Raw genomic sequence first — 23,217 nt, 5'->3', positions numbered from 1 at the left:
GATTCCTCCGGTTCAGCCTCTGAATCGAATTCCCAGGCCATCACAGTGTTCCACAAATGGGGAGCCAACACTGAAAAGGCCTCTAGACCACACACAAAGAAGGGCCTCAGATGATGAGATTTACACCCACAGAGTTTCCCATTGAGGGCTTGTGGGGTGGGTGTGCTGCAGAGTCAGTCTCTGCCCCATCCTAAACTCTCTCAATGGATTTCCAGTGGGGATTAGGATTGCTCTGAAAGTGATGCAGTTTGGGCATTCCCTCCATTCCGAGTCATGGAAAATGAACGAGAGAAGTCCATTCAAGGCATAGGCACATTCAAAATGTGCCTTGACATTTGGATCGGATGACTATAAAGCTCTTGTCTAGGCGAAGTTAGTTACAGTTGCTCCATTTTGCCTTGACAAATCTTATAATGCTCTCTCACTTTCCCAAACAGATATTGAAGCAGTCGTGCCCAGATATAGATCTGCAGCCATCAAGCGTTTGCGTGGGAGGTGAGTTTGCTACGGCCGGAAAACAGCGTGCAAATATTGACAATCCTGCTGTTTCTTCCTTGGGCAAAATGTGTAGCTCGGCGCGCCATATGCTTGAGTAGGAAGATGCGAATTAAAGGTGCTTCCCTTCCTTCTCCAGCTTGCCAGTGACGGCATTGCAGATAAGGCCAGAATTAGGCTACATGGTGAACCTGATGGCAGGGGTAGTCCATTAACATCTGGGGGCCCCAGATATTAATGGACTACACCTGCCATCAGGGGTGCCACTTAACCCTCAGGATTTTGGGTGCCTGCCACCGTAAGGCTGATGTGCGACATCACACACACATGCCTGTATGTAGCACATGTGACATAATAATAATAATAATAATAATAATAATAATAATAATAATAATAATAATAATAATTTCCAATCTTCCAAGTCAATTGTATAGCCTAAGTCCCGTTCCCACTTTAGATTTTTATATCATAATGTGTGAAATACAAATTTGGTATTATTGCTTATGGAAAGTATTTCTCTTTTCTTTTCTTTTCCTTTTTCCTTTTTCTTCTTCTTCTGAAGTCTTTATTTGGTAAATATGTAGATAATTGTGTTTATATTGATATGTATTTGTTTAGATGTTTTTTAAATACTATTCTTGTAATATTCATTAAAATTTAATAATTTTTAATAATAATAATAATAATATTAGTCACAACAACAATTTTTTTCTTTATATCCCGCCCTCCCTGGCCAAAGCCGGGCTCAGAGCGGTTAACATCATACAAGTAAGACAATGCATAAAAACAAGCTATCGATAAATTAAGATACACCCCACAATTAATTCAAACAAATTAAAATTAAAACGGGACAAGTGGCAATCTTCAGGTTAAAATTGAAGGTGGTTACCAACTGTTTCCACTGACATCACACACGCTATGTTCAGGCGTGTCCCTGTGACGTCCCACATCTGTGTTGTGGCTGCGGCAATGGCTTCTCTCCCCCCTCCTCTTCACAGCCAGCAAGGCTCCCTTTTCTGTGGGAAGGGGCTTGGAATTAGAGGCAGAGAGACATTGCCTCTGAGTCTGAGTCTCCCCCTGTGAGGTTTCCAAGGGGTTGCTCGAGAGCAAGCAGGCAAATGCCTCCCTGCTCGGCTGTGAAGCCTTGCTTTTGATGCGAAATAAACTTTATCTGTCCAGAGCGCCACTCTCCCGTGGCTGGCTCATTCACTGGCAGAATCTGTGAGTGGGCGTGGCTTAAACTTTCCCCAGCAAAGTAATTTCTTGACGCCCAGTCTGCGCCTCCCCTCTCGGCGCGAAACCTTACTGCGCAAGGAGAGCGTGGGTAACGGTGGACCTTTCCCCTCCCCGCTTTGCCCAGGCAAGGTGTCCTGGCAAAGTAATGAAGTGAACAGAACAACATGCTGCTCCAGCACCAAAACAGTAGGGTACTCTAGAGCAATGGGTAACCCATCATCTCAAACGCCTCCTCCGAGCCCTGAAGCTCCTCTCCACTGGAGGCATGGTTACTCTCGCCTGCCGAGGAGGAGCTGCTTTCCACGATCTTTGGGGGCTCTCTGTAATCCATCCAGCTTTTCCTCTCTCCCTCCTGAACCAATGGCAGTTCCCTGACACCCCCCATCCCCGGAAATGGGTGCCACACTCGCTAGCTGCGGAGGGCAGAGCTGAACTTTTGACTCAGAGGCAGTGCCACTGCCGCCTGCTGGCTTTGCTCATTTCCTTTGTGGATGCCCTCACAATTACATTATTTTGGGTACCCAAGCACCCATGGCCCCCTGGAGATGGCTCCTATGCCTGGCATCAACCCTTATCCCTTGGCTGTGTTGTTATGGACATAAAACGTGAATGCTTAGATCTGCCATCAAATGGGCAAGCTCCTAATGAAACCTTTCCTGCCGCATTTTAATTTTTTTGTTGGGGGGGACCCATATTTCAAGATCCAAAGGGGGATTCTGATCATCTTCTTGCTACTGCGTTAATGTCCAAATCAGTCCGAATCAATCCAAACAGAGTTCATAATTCTATCCAGTCTTTTCTTGCTGTTTCCACATCACATCTTGTTCATATATTTTCTCTTTTTTCTTTATGATCTCTTCTGATAGTCTCCTTAAGCCAATAAACACCAATAATAATCCTGTGTGAATTTTTCCGTTCTTCTTTTCCGTTCTTCCAATCCTCAAATCGAGATGGTTTCCATATATCATCGCCTTCATAGATAACATCACTCTTTCCATCATTAATCTCGCAAAACTGTCGCTCTTAAGTCCCTCTGAGGAGTTTTACCCACAATATAAAAACAGCTCTATTTCTCCTCCCAGACTCAAGACCTCCGACAGAACTTCCCAATATGGCGACGGCATTTTAAACTGCGTCATTCCAAAGTTCTTATACATTCCACACTCTTCTTAAAACATGCTTTGGTTTGAAAGTTTATCTCCACAAAGTTTATCTCCACACAGCCTTAAATCCACAGCTTAAGTCCTTAATACGACATTTCTGACTTGTAACAAAAATTTTAAAATTTGGTTTGTAATTCGGAATTTATGTGATGTGATTTAATTTGATTTGATTGGCTGGATAATAAAAATTATTTTAAAAGAAAAGAAAAGAAAGAAACCTTTCCTGCCAGGGGAATTAACACATTCAGTTTTAGAGATGGCAAGCTCATGTCTGTCTCTCTGGTGTCCCTGCTTTCATATATATATATATATATATATATATATATATATATATATATATATATTTGCTTTCGTAGATTTTCACGGGTACAGGAATGCAGGTTTTGGTGTCCTCGGGTGTCTTCCCGTGTAAAAGTTGGGGTGTCTAGGCGACGTTTCGACGAGGTCTCACTCGTCATCTTCAGGCTGGTGCTTTCGGCTTCTTGTTACTGGAACAGAGCAGGATCTCAGTGTTTGAGTTCCTATAAATACTGTTGAGGGGGTGTGGTGTATAGCCTCCAATGTTCTGGGCAGAGAGGAAGTTCCCAGGCTAGTGTGCCTTTTCTTCTTTTGTTCCTTAATTACTTGAGGGATATCTTGAGTGATTTCTTGAGTGATATCCTGAGTACCACTTAGGTGGGTCATTAGGTGTGGATTAGTTGCTAAAGTCTTTGTGTCTTGACCTCTTGAACTTTGTGAAGAGTTTTTCTGAGAAGATAGCTGTACTGCACTTAGTTGTGCTCTGGCTTGGCTTCGTGTATAGGGGCGAGCTGTGGTTTTGTGGCCTGTGTCAGCCAGATCTGTGTAGGGATTGCAGGGGGTGCAGCATCCGGAGGTGCCACCATGGTTTGGCTAATTGCCAAATTGCTCTTTAACATGGAACATCACCACAAGAGAATAATCATGGAAGCCATCGAGATAGAGAAACACCCTCACAACATGAACAAGCGTGACGACACATCCCGCTTGCCAGACATCTGGAAATTAGCCCTCCCCACAAAAACTGACACCAGATCCAGAGGCACACAGAACGCCATCACCAATCAACCACACCAGACCCAAACCCAGACCCTCTCCACAGATAAATTACACACACCATCCAGTAGCCAAACCATGGTGGCACCTCCGGATGCTGCACCCCCCTGCAATCCCTACACAGATCTGGCTGACACAGGCCACAAAACCACAGCTCGCCCCTATACACGAAGCCAAGCCAGAGCACAACTAAGTGCAGTACAGCCATCTTCTCAGAAAAACTCTTCACAAAGTTCAAGAGGTCAAGACACAAAGACTTTAGCAACTAATCCACACCTAATGACCCACCTAAGTGGTACTCAGGATATCACTCAAGAAATCACTCAAGATATCCCTCAAGTAATTAAGGAACAAAAGAAGAAAAGGCACACTAGCCTGGGAACTTCCTCTCTGCCCAGAACATTGGAGGCTATACACCACACCCCCTCAACAGTATTTATAGGAACTCAAACACTGAGATCCTGCTCTGTTCCAGTAACAAGAAGCCGAAAGCACCAGCCTGAAGATGACGAGTGAGACCTCGTCGAAACGTCGCCTAGACACCCCAACTTTTACACGGGAAGACACCCGAGGACACCAAAACCTGCATATATATATATATATATATACATACACACACATATTGTTGGCAACAATCATATAATGTATTTTCTTATCTTATACAATGTTTTGGACTTCCATCAACCACATCTGAAGATTTTTCATTCTTTATAACTTAATCTACATTTCATTAATTTCCTTATTACTTTTAATAATCCTTAACTAATAATTCTCTTCTTAATCTTCTCTGCAATATTTTGCATAATCCTCCTTCCAAAACTTCTTGCAATCCTACTAGCGTAATCTGTTTATTACAATTGCTTTTCAGATAGTTCAAATATTTACTCCAGTCCTCTGAGAAAATCTGGTCCCGCAGGTTTCAAATCCTTCCTGTCATCTTATCTAATTCTGCATAGTCCATTAATTTCGTCTGCCATTCTTCTTTTGACGGTAATTCTTCTTGTTTCCATTTCTGTGCTAATAATACTCTTGCTACCGTTGTTGCACATAAAAACAATTTGCTATCCTGTCTGTTAATATCCTCCCCTACAATGCCAAGTAAAAATGCTTCTTTTTTTATATAAGTGTATATTTCAACATCTTTTTCATCTCATTATATATCATTTCCTAGAAGCTTTTCACTTTCTTACATTCCCACCACATGTGATAAAAAGATCCTTCTTTTTCTTTACATTTCCAACGTTTATTACTTGTTTTATACATTTTGGCTAATTTCTCTGGTGTAATATACCATCTGTACATCATTTTCATCACATTTTCTTTCAGAGCATTGCATGCTGTAAATTTTAATCCCTCTTCCCACAGTTTTTCCTGGTCTTTTAACTGTCTCTCTGGTGTCCCTGATTTCAGAGGAGTTCCAGGTCGTTCTGCGAGGATTCATGTTGGGTAGGAATGTGAACAATGTCTTCTGCTCCTACGAGGTCTATGGCATGAAAATTGGTAAGTATCCCCCAAAAGTGCAAAACAGTGTTACACAAATTGAAACTCTTGCCTCTGTCCCCGCAGTTCTTGGGGAGCTGGTGTAAGCCAGCAGTAATGCATTTTGAAACTGGTGGGGGGAAATTTGGAACAGAGATAAAGCTGTGAAGCTCTCACTCCCCCTCCACTCACGTTTCTTTGCTCCGAATTTTCTAGCAAGTTTTTGCTCTTGCAAAGCTGGTTTTCACTTAAAGAAATATTTGAGGCTGAAAGCAAAGCACAGCAAGATGTTTATCCTGTCTTCCTCTACCCCCAACCCCAAGTTACCTTTATTATTATTATTATTATTATTATTATTATTATTATTATTATTAAATAAAGCATGTCAGAGTAAATCATATCATAAACATCTCATCTAGTTTGTCTCCCAGCTATATGTGTTTTCATGTAGTGCATAGTTTTGATATGGGTCATATCCACACCATGCATTTAAAGTACAGTCGTACCTTGGATCCGAAATGCCTTGTGAGTTGAACGTTTTGGCTCCCAAACACCGCAAACCCGGAAGTGAGTGTTCTGGTTTGCGAACGTTCTTTGGAGCCCAAACGTCCAATGGGCTTCCATGGCTTCCAATTGGCTGCTTATTATTCACTGAACTGCTTTCTCCCCATGTTTTTCTCCAATTGTGAACAGCAGACTCAAGGGTGTATGTGCATGCTCAGAAGGCTAGAGTTGTAGCTCAGCGGTAGGGCACGTGCTTTGCCTTCAGAATGTCGTGGGTTCAATCCCAGCCTTTTATAACTAAAAACATCAAGCAGACGCTGACACTCTGGCAATACTGGTCCTGATGGGTAATTGGACTGATCAACTATAAGACAGTTTCCAGTACCCCTAAACTTGGCCAAACCTAAGTGGCACCTTATTCCACCCTGTTATTGCACTTCATATCCCCACGAGGGTTGTCTTATCACATTTTGCGAGATCTATGTCTAAAGGTAAAGGGACCCCTGACCATTAGGTCCAGTCGTGACCGACTCTGGGGTTGCGGCACTCATCTCGCTTTATTGGCCGAGGGAGCCGGCGTACAGCTTCTGGGTCATGTGGCCAGCATGACTAAGCCGCTTCTGGCGAACCAGAGCAGTGCACGGAAATGCCATTTACTTTCCCGCTGGAGCGGTATCTATTTAGCTACTTGCACTTTGACATGATTTCGAACTGCTAGGTAGGCAGGAGCAGGGACCAAGCAACGGGAGCTCACCCCGTCGCAGGGATTCAAACCGCCAACCTTCTGATCAGCAAGTCCTAGGCTCCGTGGTTTAACCCACAGCTCCACCCACGATCTATCTCTAAAGCACAGTAAATTGCACTTCGTTGAAGAAAGACAAAGAATTTTGCCAGGTGGACATACTTTGGTTTGAGAGGTTAAACATTTGCTCTGTCTGCTGCAGGTTGTAGATTTGTGTGCATGTCTGTGTTTAAAATTTGGCCGGGTTTTCCACGCCTTCTCATTTTTTTGGGGGGGGGAATTGCCAAATGGTGTAAAGGAACCTTGCCAAAGAGAACAGAAGAAGACCAACCTTCTCTCCCTCAGTGCTCTCTGATATGAGGGCATTTAAGACAAAAGCATATGGGCATATGCTAACCCACTCTGTTTGTGCTAGTATCCGATCTGGAATTAGCTGCTAGTGCAAAATGTTCTGTTCACAAGAAGAAATGTTTCATGAGCCCCTTGTAACACATTTGCAAAGTAGTAATAGTAATAATATAAAAAATGAATGTTAATTTATTTGTTGCCTTTACTACATAAACTTACTACATAAAATGTTTCAAAGCAATGTAAAAAATAATAATCATGAATAGCCCCCAAAATACATTAAAAATACATCAAAAAGACTGAAAGACGTTATAGACTAAAAGTGGACATCCTGCCACACACACAAAAAGGACAAATGGTACCCAAGCCCTACTTAAAAGTTGAAAACCAAAACAGGCCGGGACATTATCATAGCATAGGACTCCAAATGAGAGCCAAATCCTTGAGTGAACAGGAACGTCTTTGCCTAGCACCTAGCAGTTGACAGTGATGGTGCCGGGTGCATCTTTTTGGGGAAAGCCTTCCACAATCGAGGAGCCACTGAAGATCTATTCTGCAAATGGAGGAGGCACACAAAGAAGGGTCTTAAATGCTGAATATAGGGTCTGGATAGGATCATGCATGGAGAGGTGGTCCCTAAAGTATAGGATTCTAAGCCACATAAGGCATCAGCTGAAAGGTTCCATAAAGCAGGGAAATGGCTGGAAATTTTTGACTTTGTATTTAAGATGTCTGTGATATCTTGTGGGCCGGTGGGTAGAGAGCTGGGTTATCAGGAATTTGTATCTCCTTCCTCCCAGCCCAGGATGGGCGGCAAAGGGAGATCAGCTGGGTGGGTCCCAGTTGGATTTAAATAGCTTCTAAATGTTCCCGTGTTAGTCTGACTTGAGACGTCTTCAACCAAGCCTCATGAGGATGGGTTGAGGGAGCTGGGTATGTCTGGCCTGGAGAATAGAAGATGGAGAGGTGACAGAATAGCCATCTTCAAATATCTGAAGGGCTTCCAGATGGAAGATGGAGCAAGTTCGTTTTCTGCTGCTCTGGAGAGTAGGACCCAAACCAATGGATTCAAATTACAGTGGTACTTTGGGTTAAGAACTTAATTCGTTCTGGAGGTCTGTTCTTAACCTGAAACTGTTCTTAACCTGAGGTACCACCTTAGCTAATGGGGCCTCCCACCACCGCTGTGCCGCCACCACTCGATTTCTGTTCTCATCCTGAAGCAAAGTTCTTAACCCGAGGTACTATTACTGGGTTAGCGGAGTCTGTAACCTGAAGCATCTGTAACCCGAGGTGCCACTGTACATGGAAGGAGATTTCAATTAATCATTGGGAAGAACTTTCTGACAGTAAGAGCTGTTGGACAGTGGAAGGGAGGTGGTGGGTTCACTTTGGAGGTTTTTAAGCAGAGGTTGGAAGGTCATCTGCCATGATTCTTTAGCAGTGATTCCTGCATTGCAAGGGTTGTGTGAATACAGTGGTACCTTGGGTTACATATGCTTTAGGTTACAGACTCGGCTAACCCAGAAATAGTACCTCAGGTTAAGAACTTTGCTTCAGGATGAGGACAGAAATCGTGTGGCAGCAGTACGGCGGCAGCGGGAGGCTCCATTAGCTAAAGTGGTGCTTCAGGTTAAGAACAGTTTCAGGTTAAGAACGAACCTCCAGAACGAATTAAGTACGTAACCAGAGGTACCACTGTATTTGATTCCATGATTCTTGAACAGATATCTCTGCATACTACTTCTAAGTTTAGGTGGATCTTTGATTATTGTTGGACCTCAGCTTTTTATCCTGTGAAATTAAGGTTATGTGACGCTTTGTTTTCTTCTCACAGATGAAAAGCCCATAGAGGTGGGAACTGACTATATCCTCTGCCCAGCACCTATTCTCAATGAAACTGGCCAGTAAGTAGTTCACACTTGTGTGCCATGATTAATTCATTTAATAGAGAGAAGCTCTGGAGAGCCCAAAGCACCCATCTGCCAAGGAGGTTGTCTCTGTATGAGTGATGGTTGCGGCCATGCCTCTCTTCTATCAGGTCCCACTGAGGGCAGGCAATTTTTCTTGAATTTCTGAAACAAATGTAATTGGATCATTCAGTCACTCCCAGTTTGCTGGTGGTGGGGTGTGTGTGTTAGTGTTAGAGTGACTCTTCATGAGTCACTGTTCATTCAGGAAACGTAGATTATAGGAATATGGAAAGGGCATCTCTGAGGATGAGTAATGCATTCTCTAAAGTCTCTAAAGTTTGGGAGACATAGACTTGGCTGTAGCTTTGATCTGTGTTTTAGAAAAGAACTGTGTTTTAGAAAAGCTGGTAACCTCCTCCCTCTTTCACTGATCCCTTCCTGTGCGCTAATTTACTGGGGAGATTCACCAGATCTGAAATGAGTTTTAGATAGCTTGCGACCAAACAGATTTGGAGAAGACTGTAAAAATGAACCCACAGCCAGTTCATTTAACTCTGAAAAGCTCTGGCTTGTCAAAAGTTGTGTGCATGCTAGCTCCCTTTTAAAAATAAAATAAAACAGGGCATGTAATATGCTTTCTTCTGGACGATCTTTGGTCTCATGGTTAAACGGCTTACATTACCACTGACACTTACAAGCTATTATTAAAATTGCGCGTCAAGATGTGTAACGGCACTCAACGTGCGATGATAAAACAAGGCACTAATTTAACATCCGCAGCAGAATCTTCACAACATTATGGCTGAAACATTGTCCAGGTCTTATTCTAAGTGTCACTGGCCTTGCCTGAAGAGCCTGTATGTAGCCTTTAAAGCTAATTCTTCCTTCCATGTTCAGATATGCCTTGGGCTTCCGAGATCACATTTGCTTAGGTTTAATTTCTTACATACTTAGGGAAGCTTTTCTTCAGTGCTACCCAAGCTAGTCAGAAAGCAGAACATAAATAGCAATGGGAGCAGGCAACCAGGAACCTGCTTTGTAGCAGGAGAAGAACTTCACTGCCATCTGTCCACTGGAGGCACAAAGTAAAGAGTCCATTAAGATGGTCCATGTAGCATGTAACTATGGGTTTGCCTCTTAGCGTTTTCTTTTTCTGAAGATATTCTGCAAGGCAGCAGAGCATCCCTCTACTCCACTGTTTTTCTATGTGGATTTTCCCTTCGGAAAGAAAAGAACTACAGTGGTACTTTGGTTCTCAAACTTAATCTGTTCCAGAAGTCTGTTCCAAAACCAAAGCGTTCCAAAACCAAGGCGCGGTTTCCCATAGAAAGCAATGCAAAACGGATTAATCCGTTCCAGACTTTTAAAAACAACCCCATAAACAGCAATTTAACATGGATTTTACTATCTAACAAGACCATTGATCCATAAAATGAAAGCAATAATCAATGTGCTGTACTATAAAAGAAAGAAGACAGTATCGCAGATGATAAAAATTAAAATTATTATTTTTTCTTACCTGCACTGATGATAGTCATTGTTTGGATGGGGGGCTTTTATCCATTTCCACAGTCAATCAATCAATCAATCAATCAATAGCTGAACTGGGTTCCACACAGTCCCAGGTTCAAATTGTGCCATCTCCAGGTGAGGCTAGCAGAGAACCCTGCCCAAAATCTTGGAGAGACAGTGTTAGTCATTGTAGCTGGTACTTAGTCAGATGGACTCAGTATAACTGCATAGGCAAGAATAAGGCCCCAAAATATAAAAGTGCTCTATTGTATTCAAAGAATAAATGTACAAATGAATGAGCAATGCAAATAGGAAAATAAGTACAGTATTACATATAACAGAAGATGGAAAACTGCTTGCAATCTATTTTGAACCAGTCTTTTTAATCATGCCCAAATAATCTAGAGTCCTTGGGAAGAGTTTTAACAACAAACTTCATTGCTCACCAATAGAAAATACTTTGCCCGATCAGCTGTTTTGTTGACGATGGTTCTCCATTGTAAACATAACTTAATGTTCTCTATCCTGGACTTTTTCCATATACACAAATAACATACAAATACTTTACTATCCGAAGATGCAAATGGGATATTTCACTTAAATTACAGTCTCCAACATTCCCCAGGGTTGGAACAGAATAAACATTACTTCCATGAAACATAATTTGTATTAGTTGTGAACATCCTTCTTTTAGGTGACTAATTGTTAGCAATCAAAAACTGGGACATTTGTTGTTTATTCCACTGACACGATGCAAGGGAGTGTCCTGTGTGTCTGTGTTTGTATGGTATCACTTCATTCTGCACATGAAGGAACAAAGGTTTGAATGCTTCCCCACATAAGCTTTCCTCCTCACATTCATAGAATCATAGAGTTGGAAGAGACCACAAGGGCCATCGAGTCCAACCCCCTGCTAAGCAGGAAACACCATCAGAGCACTCCTGACATATGGTTGTCAAGCCTCTGCTTAAAGACCTCCAAAGAAGGAGACTCCATCACACTCCTTGGCAGCAAATTCCACTGTCGAACAGCTCAAAACTAGCATGTCAGAGAGCTGCATGGAGGGTGGTTTAGTGTGGAAAACTCTTTATGTTTAGTTGCCTGGGAGGAGCGTCAGAGCATTGCTCTATCTTCCCAATTGCTATCTGAAAGCGATTCAGCAGCCCAGCAACAGATGTATCACGTGGGGCTCCGAGATGATCACCACAGAGCAACCTGCCAAATGAACGTTAAATGTGCTGGATTTTTTTTACTGCCATGTGTCTTTTAAACCTTGGTGCAAATTATCAGAACATGTTGTATTTTTATTGTTCTGGGATGTGACTGCCGGGCGGTAAAGTGTTTCTGCAGTCGGCACAGCACCAAATTGCAGTGGCAATGCAGGCAAAGTACTTGGTAGCCAGGAGAGGTTCTTTTTGGGGCCGTCTTTATAAAACACTGCCTCTAGACTAGCCTGTTACGGTCAGCTGTAGATGTTACATAATGGTGTTGACTTACTATTTTTCATCCTGGTATGTGTGCGATGGACTTCAGTTTTTTTTTGCTGTTTTAAAGAATTCTGAAGGAGTTTGGCCTAGGCAGCATGTGGCGAGTTAGTCAGCCGACAGCTCTGAAAGCAAATGTACATATTTGAACTTCTGACTTTCCATTGGCACAGCTTGTGCTGTTGTTGGAGAGCTCCCAGTTATTCCCCTTGAGGGGAGCGAACTTTGGTTGCTAACTTAGCAGCGAGCAATCTGCAAAATGCTCCGCTCCCACCTCCCCGCCCGAAAAGCACTCACAACACAATCCCCATGGGAAGCAGTGTAGATTAAGTTGCATTACCCCCCTGCCAGTTTTTACAACTTCCAGGAATTCCCTAAATATACGGAGGGGGCAGATAGGCACATCTACTCCTATTAAACTCAAGGCAGGCCGACAAGGAAAGAGGCCAAACAACCTAAAATAAATTGGTATGGCTGGCAGGACAGTGGCTTAGCTTGGACTCCAGCCCCAATCTCGTATTTCTGTTGACAGGACCGTGTGATCGAGATTGATAAAATGTCATCCAGGGCTTTGCACCCAATAGCAAAGGAATGCAGCCTGCTGTGCCATCAGCAAATCCCATAGGGTTGGATTTTGGTGTCCTAAATTTGAGGCAAATTTGAGGCAAGCAGGACAGTAAATTGGGAAGCCTGACCATTTTGAGTTAGAATCAACATTCTGCAACCTGTATAAACACGAGATAAACACTTAATTTCTCTTATTTTTCATGATCTGCTTTCTTCTGGTTGTGCTGGTTATACTGGAGGACACGAAAATGCTCTGCTGCCAAACTATAGAAAATCTTATACATCCACTTTCTGAGATTTTAGCAGGTGTAGCTCATGTGGTTTAAAATGTCTCGCTTCCCTTTCCAGTCTGGCTGGAAGTGACTGTGGCTCGGGATGGGCGGGAGTTACCTTTAGGCATTGAAGCTCAGGGAGGTAAAGTGGTTTGTGCCTTGTTCCATGTTTAAAAGTAAGCATTCACTAGGAAAGGAACTGAAAATAAAACTGCTGACATAATAATGCCAGTAATATCCAAGGCAACACGATGACCAAATACAATGATACCATATCAATATACACTCTTTATATAATATGAAATATATGAAATCACATAAACAGAAAACTTATGAATCTCTGAAAGTCACAAAATATGCGCTCTTAATGGATTCTCTTGAAAACATAAAACCAAATAAACATAATCCTTATATGTCTCTGAAAGTCTTTGAAGACTATGCAAGTCTCTGAAAGAAGACTTATAAGACTTTCAGTGACTTTCAGAGATTCATAAGTTTTCTGTTTATGTGATTTCATATATTTCATATTATATAAAGAATGTATATTGATATTGCATCATTGAATTTGGTCATTGTGTTGCCTTGGATATTACTGACTGTTGTTTGCAACACAGGGCTTAAATTGTTTGACATAATAATGCCATCATACAAATCTATGGCATGACCACATTTGGCAATAGTTTGTTCAGTTCTGGTCACCTCAAAAATGATATTGTAGAGTTGGAAAAGGTTCAGGGAAGACCAAGACGATCAAGGGGGTGGAGCAATTTCTGTATGAGGAAAGCTTGCAGCATTTTGAAGTGCCACCTTGCCCCTCTCTATACTGTTAAGCATCAGTGATACCACTGCTAGGAAGCTGACGTTGTAGCTGCAGACCACTTGTGCTTGCAAATAGTAAAGACTTCCCTGCATGAACTGCTTGGTAAATTGATAATCCATGTTTATTCTCTGGCTGGAGTAATAAAGGGAATCTCCTTGTCCCCCCTCCCCCCGAAATTGGTATCTTCTGTATTTCCCATGTCCTCCAGCTTAGCAGGAGGTTGTACCTGGAGCTAGAATACCTGGCAGGCTGGGGGGAAGTTCTCCCAAATTGTGCGACTCCCTTTGGCTCGTTCATGGATGGAGGCGTTTTGGCTAAGTAAGGATAGACATCTGAAGAATGCATTTGCTCTTGGTGTATAACAGTGGTACTAGGGATGCGGGTGGCGCTGTGGTCTAAACCACTGAGCCTCTTGGGCTTGCCGATCGGAAGGTCAGCGGTTCAAATCCCTATGACGGAGTGAGCTCCCATTGCTGTGTCCCTGCTCCTGCCAACCTAGCAGTTCAAAAGCACGCCAGTGCAAGTAGATAAATAGGTACCACTACGGCGGGAAGGTAAACGGTGTTTTCATGCGCTCTGGTTTCTGTCACCGTGTTCCTTTGTGCCAGAAGTGATTTAGTCCTGCTGGCCACATGACCTGGAAAACTGTGTGTGGACAAATGCCAGCGCCCTCGGCCTGAAAGCGAGATGAGTGCTGCAACCCCATTGTCGCCTTTGACTGGACATAACCGTCCAGGGGTCCTTTACCTTTACATCAGTGGTTCTCAGACTCTGGGCCACACTTTCAGAATAAAAATTTTGATTTTTTTTTTTATTGATAAGAAATACGTTGGAAAACAAAGAAACAACCCCTGACAATGCTTGATTTATAAAAGCATCACTTGATACTCTTGCTCTCGTTTTGAAAAGATACTTACCCATATTCTGCAAATAATATATATTTTTAAAATATGCTATACTATATTACACCGAAATGTTTAAATGTTTCTTTGTTTGTCCTTTACACCATGCTTGTAATCCTCTACCGCCACACCCTATGAGAACCACTGGTGTATATGATTGAATCTATAATAAGGTGCTTGGTGTTGTGAGTGCTACTGAGATGCCTAAAACAGAGATGCCGGCTGCAGTTCAAAAACAACATGCTTACGATAAAATATTATAAGTGTACTGTTAGCTTTTGGTGCAGTGGATATCTTAGGATGTTTGCAGGAACCTGGGTTCAAATCGTTGCTCTGTCTCAAAAGCTTGGTTGGCCAATAGACATGTCCTTTCTCTCTCACTCTACATAAGGTTGGTAAAGTGTGGAAAGCTATTTTTTTTCTGTCCTGAGTGCCTTGGTGGGTGGGTGGGACCCAAATGTCATAACAAAATTTTAACACCCCCTGCTCAGTTCATTCTTTCTATTTGCCTCATGATTGCCCCTGTAGTCTGCAAGGGTCTTGCCCCCCCCATAGGTTTACTTAAGGTGAGATATGGCTTGCAGCCCGTATCACATTGCACAATCCAGTATTTTATGGAACGAAACAAAAGTGGAAAACCCCAAAACACTAAATTCTGCTTAGTGGCCTCAGAGGTCTCTGTTTCCCCAATCTGTGAGTTGTTTTTTTCATTATCCCCCCCCCCCAAGCATTTCTAGACCATATAATATCTTTTAAAAAATAAATAAATCCATAAGCGATGTACAAAAACAACATAAAAACATAAAAACATTAAAAGAGAGAGTAAGGCAGCATTCTAAAAACAGGAGCACGTAAGCAGAAATCTAGAAATAGCAAATCTGTCAGGGGCAGCTTGGGCAAAAAAAGACACCTGAAGCAATGAATAGATTATGCTTCATATATTTGCAGAGGGAGGAAATTTCCACAGTGCAGGGGCAATGGCAGAAAATGCCAATTTTTGGGTCAGTGCCCTGTGGCATTTTGTGGATTGCAGTGCCACAAATACGATCTCCCCATATGCCCTGAGTGATCTTACATGTCTGTACTGGGCAGGCAGTCTTTCAGATAACCCAGTCCCTAGTTGTTTCAGGGGTTAATTCATTACTAACACGAGGCTGGATGGGTCTCTGTAGCCGGATCGGCAGCCAGCTATTATTATTAAGGCAGAACTGACTCTTGAGAAGTTTGCATTCAGATATCACAAGCAATGCAAGGAGCGCATCTTTAAGCATCATGCAGTGAGGTGTGTGCACCTTTTTCCCTGACCCCCTCGATCGTACCATTCCCTGAATCGTAGCCCCTGAATAACTTCTCTGAAACTTCAGTACTCCCCAGAATATTTAAAAAAAGAATTTAAAAGACCCTCACACTCCTCTTTTTTCTGGTTTGGGCTCAGGATGGAGAAATCTTCCAATTCCACTTACTCATTTTTTCCAATCTTCCAATTTTCCACATCAGCTGAAGAATTTTTTTTTATATCCTCATGAAAATTCATCAGCATTTAAGTGTGACTTTCTCCTAAAGTATGTAATCTTGCCTGATATACATGTTTCCCATGCAGTTTCCCCTCATAATATGCATGTCAGTTTCACCAGTATCTACATCGTTATGGATGTTTTGCCCTAATATTGGTATTTTTGTACACGTTACATGGCAAGAGAACTGTTCTGCAAACTTTGGAGAAGTGCGTATTTCAAAGGGTAGCAGTGTTTCGGTTTCTGTATTGTTTTGAAAAGTGTTAGCAAAGCTTGCCTTGAAATGAAAAATGGAAGCAAAATTCTCCCCTAACCCTGTTTGTTTAAAATATAGCTGCTGTATTTTTCTTCTTTAAAAATTCTGCATCTCTATGCTCCTGCCAGCATGTCTGTTGAAATTAGCTATAGCCTATTAACAATTTTTCTGGTTTTCGGGGTACAATAGAACCCTCTGTTTTTGCTTCAAGGGGCAAATAATAATAATAATAATAATAATAATAATAATAATAATAATAATAATAATAATATTCCTACCCCTCTGGAACTTGTGATAGCTAATGATCCTGTTGAGTTAAAAGACCAGAACTTGAGTTATTGACAGCCCAATTTCTCCTATCTCTCTATTTCTCTTATCATTATACAACCTTCTGTAGACCTCTGAAGGCAGTCTTGTATTGAGATATTTTTAATGTATGATATTGTTGTTGTTGTTATGTTTCTGTATATTATGTTGGAAGCTGCCCAGAGTGGCTGGGGCAACGTAGTCAGATCAGTGGGGTGCAACCCCCCCCAATTGTTATTTTATTTGTTGATGTCGCTATCTGTCTCTGATAGATAAATGCACTGCAGCCGGGTGACTTCAGTTCCCCCAATTTGATGTTTTCCAGTTGGTATGAGAAATTGTGCGTGAGAACTGATCAAAGTTTTGTTTTGTTATCCACCCCACAAAAAAAGGCAGGCAGGAAAAAGGGCTGCCATGCAAGGTGACGAATGTTCGGCGTGTTTGCCTAATTAACTTTTGGCTAAGGATTCGGAACCATTAAGGAGCTAGTTAGTGTACGTCCCAAATAAACACATCTGGTCCCGCGAACAGTGGCAGTCCTGCCTGGATGCGGGTGACAGATGTGACGATCGTTCCCTCTGCCCTCTCCTTTAAATAATTAACAGCGTGCTGGTGGACGAGCCCTCAAAGCCAGCTGTATAGTCTCTGAGCTGTTATCTGTGGACATGTGCCCCCATACCCATTAGTGTGCTCCATCTAACGCAGTCTCTCCTCGCTTGCTGTCGCAACAATGGCATTCTTTGAAATAACTCTGGAGATCTCTGCTTTTCCCCCTCCTGGGTTTGAAAAGGCACTTGGGCGGAGGGAGGAATATAGAGCAGACCACACATGTGGGAAAGATCGCCAAGTGCCCATTAGCTCGGGAGATTGATTCCTTCTCTCAAACAAAGGGCATTTCAGCTAGTCCCACCCAGATGTTTCATTATCTGTTGGTGCTGGGACGAGCCTGGAAACATCCCTCTTTTGAAAGCGGTGGCATCTTATCTTAAGACTCGTTTCTTCGGTTGATGTATGGCTGCCCAGCTTGGAACAGCTGGGAAATTGCTGTTAATGGGAGCAAGTTGGTGGTTTGGGAGGCGGGGGGCCGAAGGAGAGAAGAACAACAACAACAAATCTCACGACAGAAAACTGGCAAAGGGCTTATCGCCTGCTCTATATCAGAGAGTTATGTTTTGGATGTTCTGTCCCGAAGGCTGGAGACAGGAGAAGAATGTGAGATGGGAAACGTGGCTGGACAGTTTATTTAAGTCTTCTTTTGCACTTTTTTACAACAAAGCTCAAATTCATACAACTCCCTCTTCCCTCAAAGGCCAAAAATATCTCCTTTTTTCCTTTCGAAGTTCTCAGAGCCCCGGTTGTTCCATAGAGTGTAATGACCAACAGAGGCAGCTGTCACTGACTTCTTCTGGTGAGCTGGGCTGGGCCTGCAAGCTCTTTCCCCCCTCTTTTTCATTTTGGTGAGACGGTCAACAATAGCGCAGCTGTCCTTCCGCCTAGTTGAGATCTCAAACCTGCAATTTGGCAAGAGGAACAGCACAAATTGGATAAATACCAGTAAGCGTATTGCGAAGGAAAGGAAAGCAGGACTGAAATGAACCCTACAACTTGTTTGATAGAAATGATTTAAGCAGGCATATGGTATAGCTAAGTGTGCTTGCAAAAACATTGGCCTGCTTCTTCCAGCAAGCTTTTATATTATTTTGTTGGGTTTTTTTTTATATAAAAAAAGCTGATCTAAAGAGAGAGAGAGCTAATAGAACTCCTGAGTTACTTGAAAAGAAAAGAGAATTACTTTCAGGAGATAATAACACACACTTAAGTGGCACCCGCCCATCTCCTACACAAAGCATAATTAATACAGAACACAGCCCACAGAGTTGTGGAATTGTATTGTTTTGAATTTTTACCCACCCATCGCAAAAAGGCCCCAGGAGTTGGATTGCAGCAATTAAAAACACAAGATTAGAAATAGTTCAAAAAACGAAACAAAATCTATCATAAGAATAGGGCAGCTCCTAAGAATACACATGTAAAAAACGAAACAAAACCTATCATAAGAATAGGGCAGCTCCTAAGAATACACATGTCCGTCGTTCAGCCCGGACACTGAGATCCAGCTCCGAGGGCCTTCTGGTGGTTCCCTCACTGCGAGATGTGAAGTTACAGGGAACCAGGCAGAGGGCCTTCTCGGTGGCGGCGCCTGCCCTGTGGAATGCCCTCCCATCAGACGTCAAGGAGATAAAGAATGACACAACTTTTAGAAGACACCTGAAGGCAGCCCTGTTCAGGGAAGTTTTTAATGGTTGATATTTTATTGTGTTTTTAATATTTTGTAGGGAGCTGCCCAGAGTGGGTGGGGTAGGCCAGTGAGATATACAGCTTCTTCTTCTTCTTCTTCTTCTTCTTCTTCTTCTTCTTCTTCTTCTTCTTCTTCTTCTTCGGCCAGGGTAAAGAGGTAAATCTTCATCATACAGCGAATGACACAGTAAAGGTGCCCCACACATCTGTGTTTGCATGGGGGGGGGGGAATTCCCACAATTCTTTCAGTTCAGCCTTGTGCTTTGTGCCATCATGCTCTGATGAAGTGATGGGGAAGATGTTGCTGTAAGTTAGAATGTCATACATAGTCCATTCCCCAGGTCTGGGGTAGGTAACCTTTTTCTTCTCACCTCCTTCCAGTGAGCACTCAGGGCTGATTTCCTTCAGAAAGGAGAGGTTTGATCTTCTTGCAGTCCATGGGACTCTCAAGAGTCTCCTCCAGCACCATCATTCAAAAGCATCAATTCTTTGGTGATCAGCCTTCTTTATGGTCCAGCTATCACTTCCATACATCACTACTGCGAAAACCATAGCTTTCATTCCTTACGTTCCCATTTTTAGCAAGGTCATTTAAGAAACACACACACACACCCTGCAATGGAATTCTGGTAGTTTGAACAAATTTTTATTTTCAAAATCTCGAATGCCCCAAGTCCTGAAAATGTGTTGCAGTCCTTTATTGACTTTTTTTTTAAAAAAAAATAACAACTCTGGTACCTCAATTCCAAAAACCTCTTTACTTACCATCATTTTAATAACTTTTTGAGCAGTTGCCAGTTTAATCTTCAGTGCGTGGAAATTGGAAGTAAATTATTTATTGCTTCCAGCAAATGTCTTTCATGGTTTTTATTTAATTTCCCCCCCATCTTTTTTTAATGGATCGTAAAATGGCAATCTTTTATTGGTTGCCCATAAAGAAAGGAGCAAATGAATACTTTGCAAATAGGTTACAGTGGATTGAAATGTCAGTTGTAATTCAAGAGAAGGGGAAGCCCTTCTCTAACCAAAGATGAGTAGACATGTGGCAGCGAGCCATCTCCCTCTCCTTCAATCTTTAACATCACCCAATCCAAACATAAAGAAAAGAGAGAATTGCACTGGCCATTAAGGTTTATTTACAGTCACCGGCCCTCAAGCTAAACCCCAAAACTGGCTTCGCCATTGTTTGGTTCCAGAAACTGCCTTGTCAGCCCTGAGACAGTTGAGAAACAATCCGGTGGGTCTGTTTTGAGCATCCCTTCCCTCCATTACTGGCCTTGTCCCAGGGAACTGTTTGAAAGCATGTGATGAAGTCACCTTGCCTAACCTAAGCAATCTGGCGCCTGGGTAAGGATGGGTGAGAAATGATTTGCATTTTAAAGCGAGCCTACCTAATTTGCATTCCATGAACCGAAGCACGCTCCTCGCCCTTTTCCAAATTTTGCAATATAGAATTGTACAGTGGTACCTCAGGTTACACACGCTTCAGGTTACATGCACTTCAGGTTACAGACTCCGCTAACCCAGAAATAGTGCTTCAGGTTAAGAACTTTGCTTCAGGATAAGAACAGAAATCGTGCTTCGGCGGCGCAGTGGCAGCAGGAGGCCCCATTAGCTAAAGTAGTGCTTCAGGTTAAGAACAGTTTCAGGTTAAGAACAGACCTCCGGAACGAATTAAGTACTTAACCCAAGGTACCACTGTATACAAAATCGTACATGTTGCAGAAACGTCATGAAAATGCCTGCACATTTTTTGTGGCAACTTCCCCTTCCCCCTAAAAAAATAAAATAAATAAAAAGCAGATGGTTGCATAAATTGTGATGCAGAATTGTATACAAAATTGCATGTATTGTAGGAATGTCATGAAAATGTGTACACATTTTTGTCGCGACTTCGCCCCCCCTAAAAAGGAAGCAAATGGCTGCATAAATTGGGTGACCTGAACTCATGATTGCATCACTGAGAAATGGACATAAACTGAAATTGTGGATCTGTTGTTCATCATTAGGTCTGGGTCAGTTTCTTGAAGTGGAAGCCACATTTCGTATTTTTTTGCAGTCCCTTCCACTTTGGGTAAACTTGGAACATATAATCTACTGCAGTTTCCCCCCCACACTGGGTCATTCAAACTTGCATTCCCACAAGCCTGCTAACAATATCTTGATCTGAGGTGCTTATTTAAATCCCATAAAACATGCCGCAGATACATTTCAAAGAGATCAAAACAAATGAAAGGGTTGCTTGCAGCTCTCAAACATGACGTTTGCAAAGGTGACATGGTTTTTCTTAGGCCTTGAAACACTTATCTATGTGAAGATGATCTGTATGACTTGCCTCCATAGCTCCTAGAACTTCCCTGTCAATCCGATGTCCCTTAATCTTTGCCGCTGCATATCAAAAAACGGAACTGATACTTGATGTGCTCAATGAGTCTGTTCCCTGAGATATTTGTCAGGCATTTTGGCAGCTGAAGGTTGAGAGAAGGAAACAGATCCAGTCTGACAGCAGCATCTTTCGGAAACTGGCATCCTGGAGAAGTCAGAATATTGCAGAAATCCAAGAGGAATTTTGCCTTGCGCTTCATTGGCATCTAACTTTTAAAACCAGGGTGCACCTACATTAAGGCAGAATTCCTCTTAAATTTCTGTCCTTCAGGAATAATTCAGGTGCAAGTTAAGAGTGAAGAGAAGATCACTTCAAATGTGGGAGTGTTGTAAACAAAAATTGCCCTTTTCCCTTATGGAGTATCCAAGAGCCCATATGGAGTCTTTACATAGGTTCCCTGTTGGTAGGAGAAGACAACAGAGGCCAACCAGAGAATATTGAGAAGCAAAGCAGCTAGTAAGCTTGATCTTTATTGATCGGTTGCAACAGGGGGCTCCCCTCACCCGCAGGAAAGTAGGAGGAACCCAGAACAATGGTGTGCAAGGCCTTATAAAGACTTTTGAAATTGCCACCCTGTAGATCAAGACCACTCCCAGAAACATCATACATACATCACAGAAGGGGTGTAACCTAAGACCACCCCTCAGGTACATCATACCTACATCACAAAAAAGGCGGTCTAAAACAGAAAATTTGAATGTTGTTTTTCTCCTGTCGTTGTTTATCTCCTGTCTGGCAGGTTACTTGACTGGATTTCCTGGGGAGCCTGGTTAGTCTTTTGTAATGATAAATACTTAGTTCCTGGGCCAGGTCACTGGCTCACACCCTATTCATATCTTAAATGTGCCCTTAAGATAGGATTTGTGTTGAAAGAGACAATGGGAGGTTTCCCACTTTGGCCTTGCAGAGAAAACGTTTGCTCAGCTTAGGAATCAAAATGGTTCCAGGTTGGTCTTCCTGTGCTGATCTATGTACGTGCTTGGTTGGTACGCTTATGAACATTGTTGTTATTTAGTCGTTTAGTTGTGTCTGACTCTTTGTGACCCCATGGACCAGAGCATGCCAGAAACTTCTGTCTTCCACTGCCTCCCGCAGTTTGGTCAAACTCATGCTGGTAGCTTCGAGAACATTGTCCAACCATCTTGTCCTCTGTCGTCCCCTTCTCCTTGTGCCTTCCATCTTTCCTAACATCAGGGTCTTTTCCAGGGAGTCTTCTCTTCTCATGAGGTGGCCAAAGTATTGGAGCCTCAGCTTCAGGATCTGTCCTTCCAGTGAGCACTCAGGGCTGATTTCCTTCAGAATGAATAGGTTTGATCTTCTTGCAGTCCATGGGACTCTCAAGAGTCTCCTCCAGCACCATAATTCAAAAGCATCAATTCTTTGGTGATCAGCCTTCTTTATGGTCCAGCTTTCACTTCCATACATCATGAACATACATCATACAAATATGAACATTACCATATATCTAAGACCTCAAAACTCCTATCACAGGAGTAAATAAAAGTGGAACTGGATACCAAGGCTAGAGTGCTTAACACTAAAGACTGCCTTGTGTATTCTCAGCCCCTTGTAGTTCAAAGTGAAGCATAAATGGAAACTTGCTGAATCTCCTGTCAAAGCCGGGGAAGTGGAGGACAGCTGATCTATAATCCTTGCCATGTGCTTGGGGTTTTCCAGGGTTATTTGAAGAAATGAAAAACCACTTTACTATTTATGTTTCTCCGATGCCTGCCTGCTCTTCACAGAAAGCCTCAACCAGCTATAATTAGTGGTTTTTATGCTGTATGTATGTTGTCAGAGTGGTAATTAGTGTGTTTATTGCCAATCTTGAAATTTTAATGTACATGAGTTAGTACTTCACACAGCTAAATGGTAGTTCTGCACATCCCTGGTCCTCACCGTGGGACCAGAATCTTTAGACCACATGGTATCTCGCTCTGAGATGG

General features: G+C 42.5%; 1 protein-coding gene across 1 annotated transcript in view; it reads left to right on the top strand.

The window, feature by feature from the left end:
• ANTXR2 (ANTXR cell adhesion molecule 2) overlaps nucleotides 1-23,217 on the top strand; it is a 157,683-nt gene that overhangs the window by 50,491 nt on the left and 83,975 nt on the right. The window contains exons 8-10 of the mRNA XM_081925103.1: nucleotides 438-495; nucleotides 5,379-5,468; nucleotides 8,879-8,948. Coding sequence (XP_081781229.1) covers nucleotides 438-495; nucleotides 5,379-5,468; nucleotides 8,879-8,948 — 218 coding nt within the window. The remainder of the gene's footprint in view (nucleotides 1-437; nucleotides 496-5,378; nucleotides 5,469-8,878; nucleotides 8,949-23,217) is intronic.

The sequence above is a fragment of the Podarcis melisellensis genome (genome assembly GCF_964234715.1).
Source record: "Podarcis melisellensis genome assembly, chromosome: 9".
NCBI lineage: Eukaryota > Metazoa > Chordata > Lepidosauria > Squamata > Lacertidae > Podarcis > Podarcis melisellensis.
This window is presented reverse-complemented; position numbering and strand designations above follow the sequence as displayed.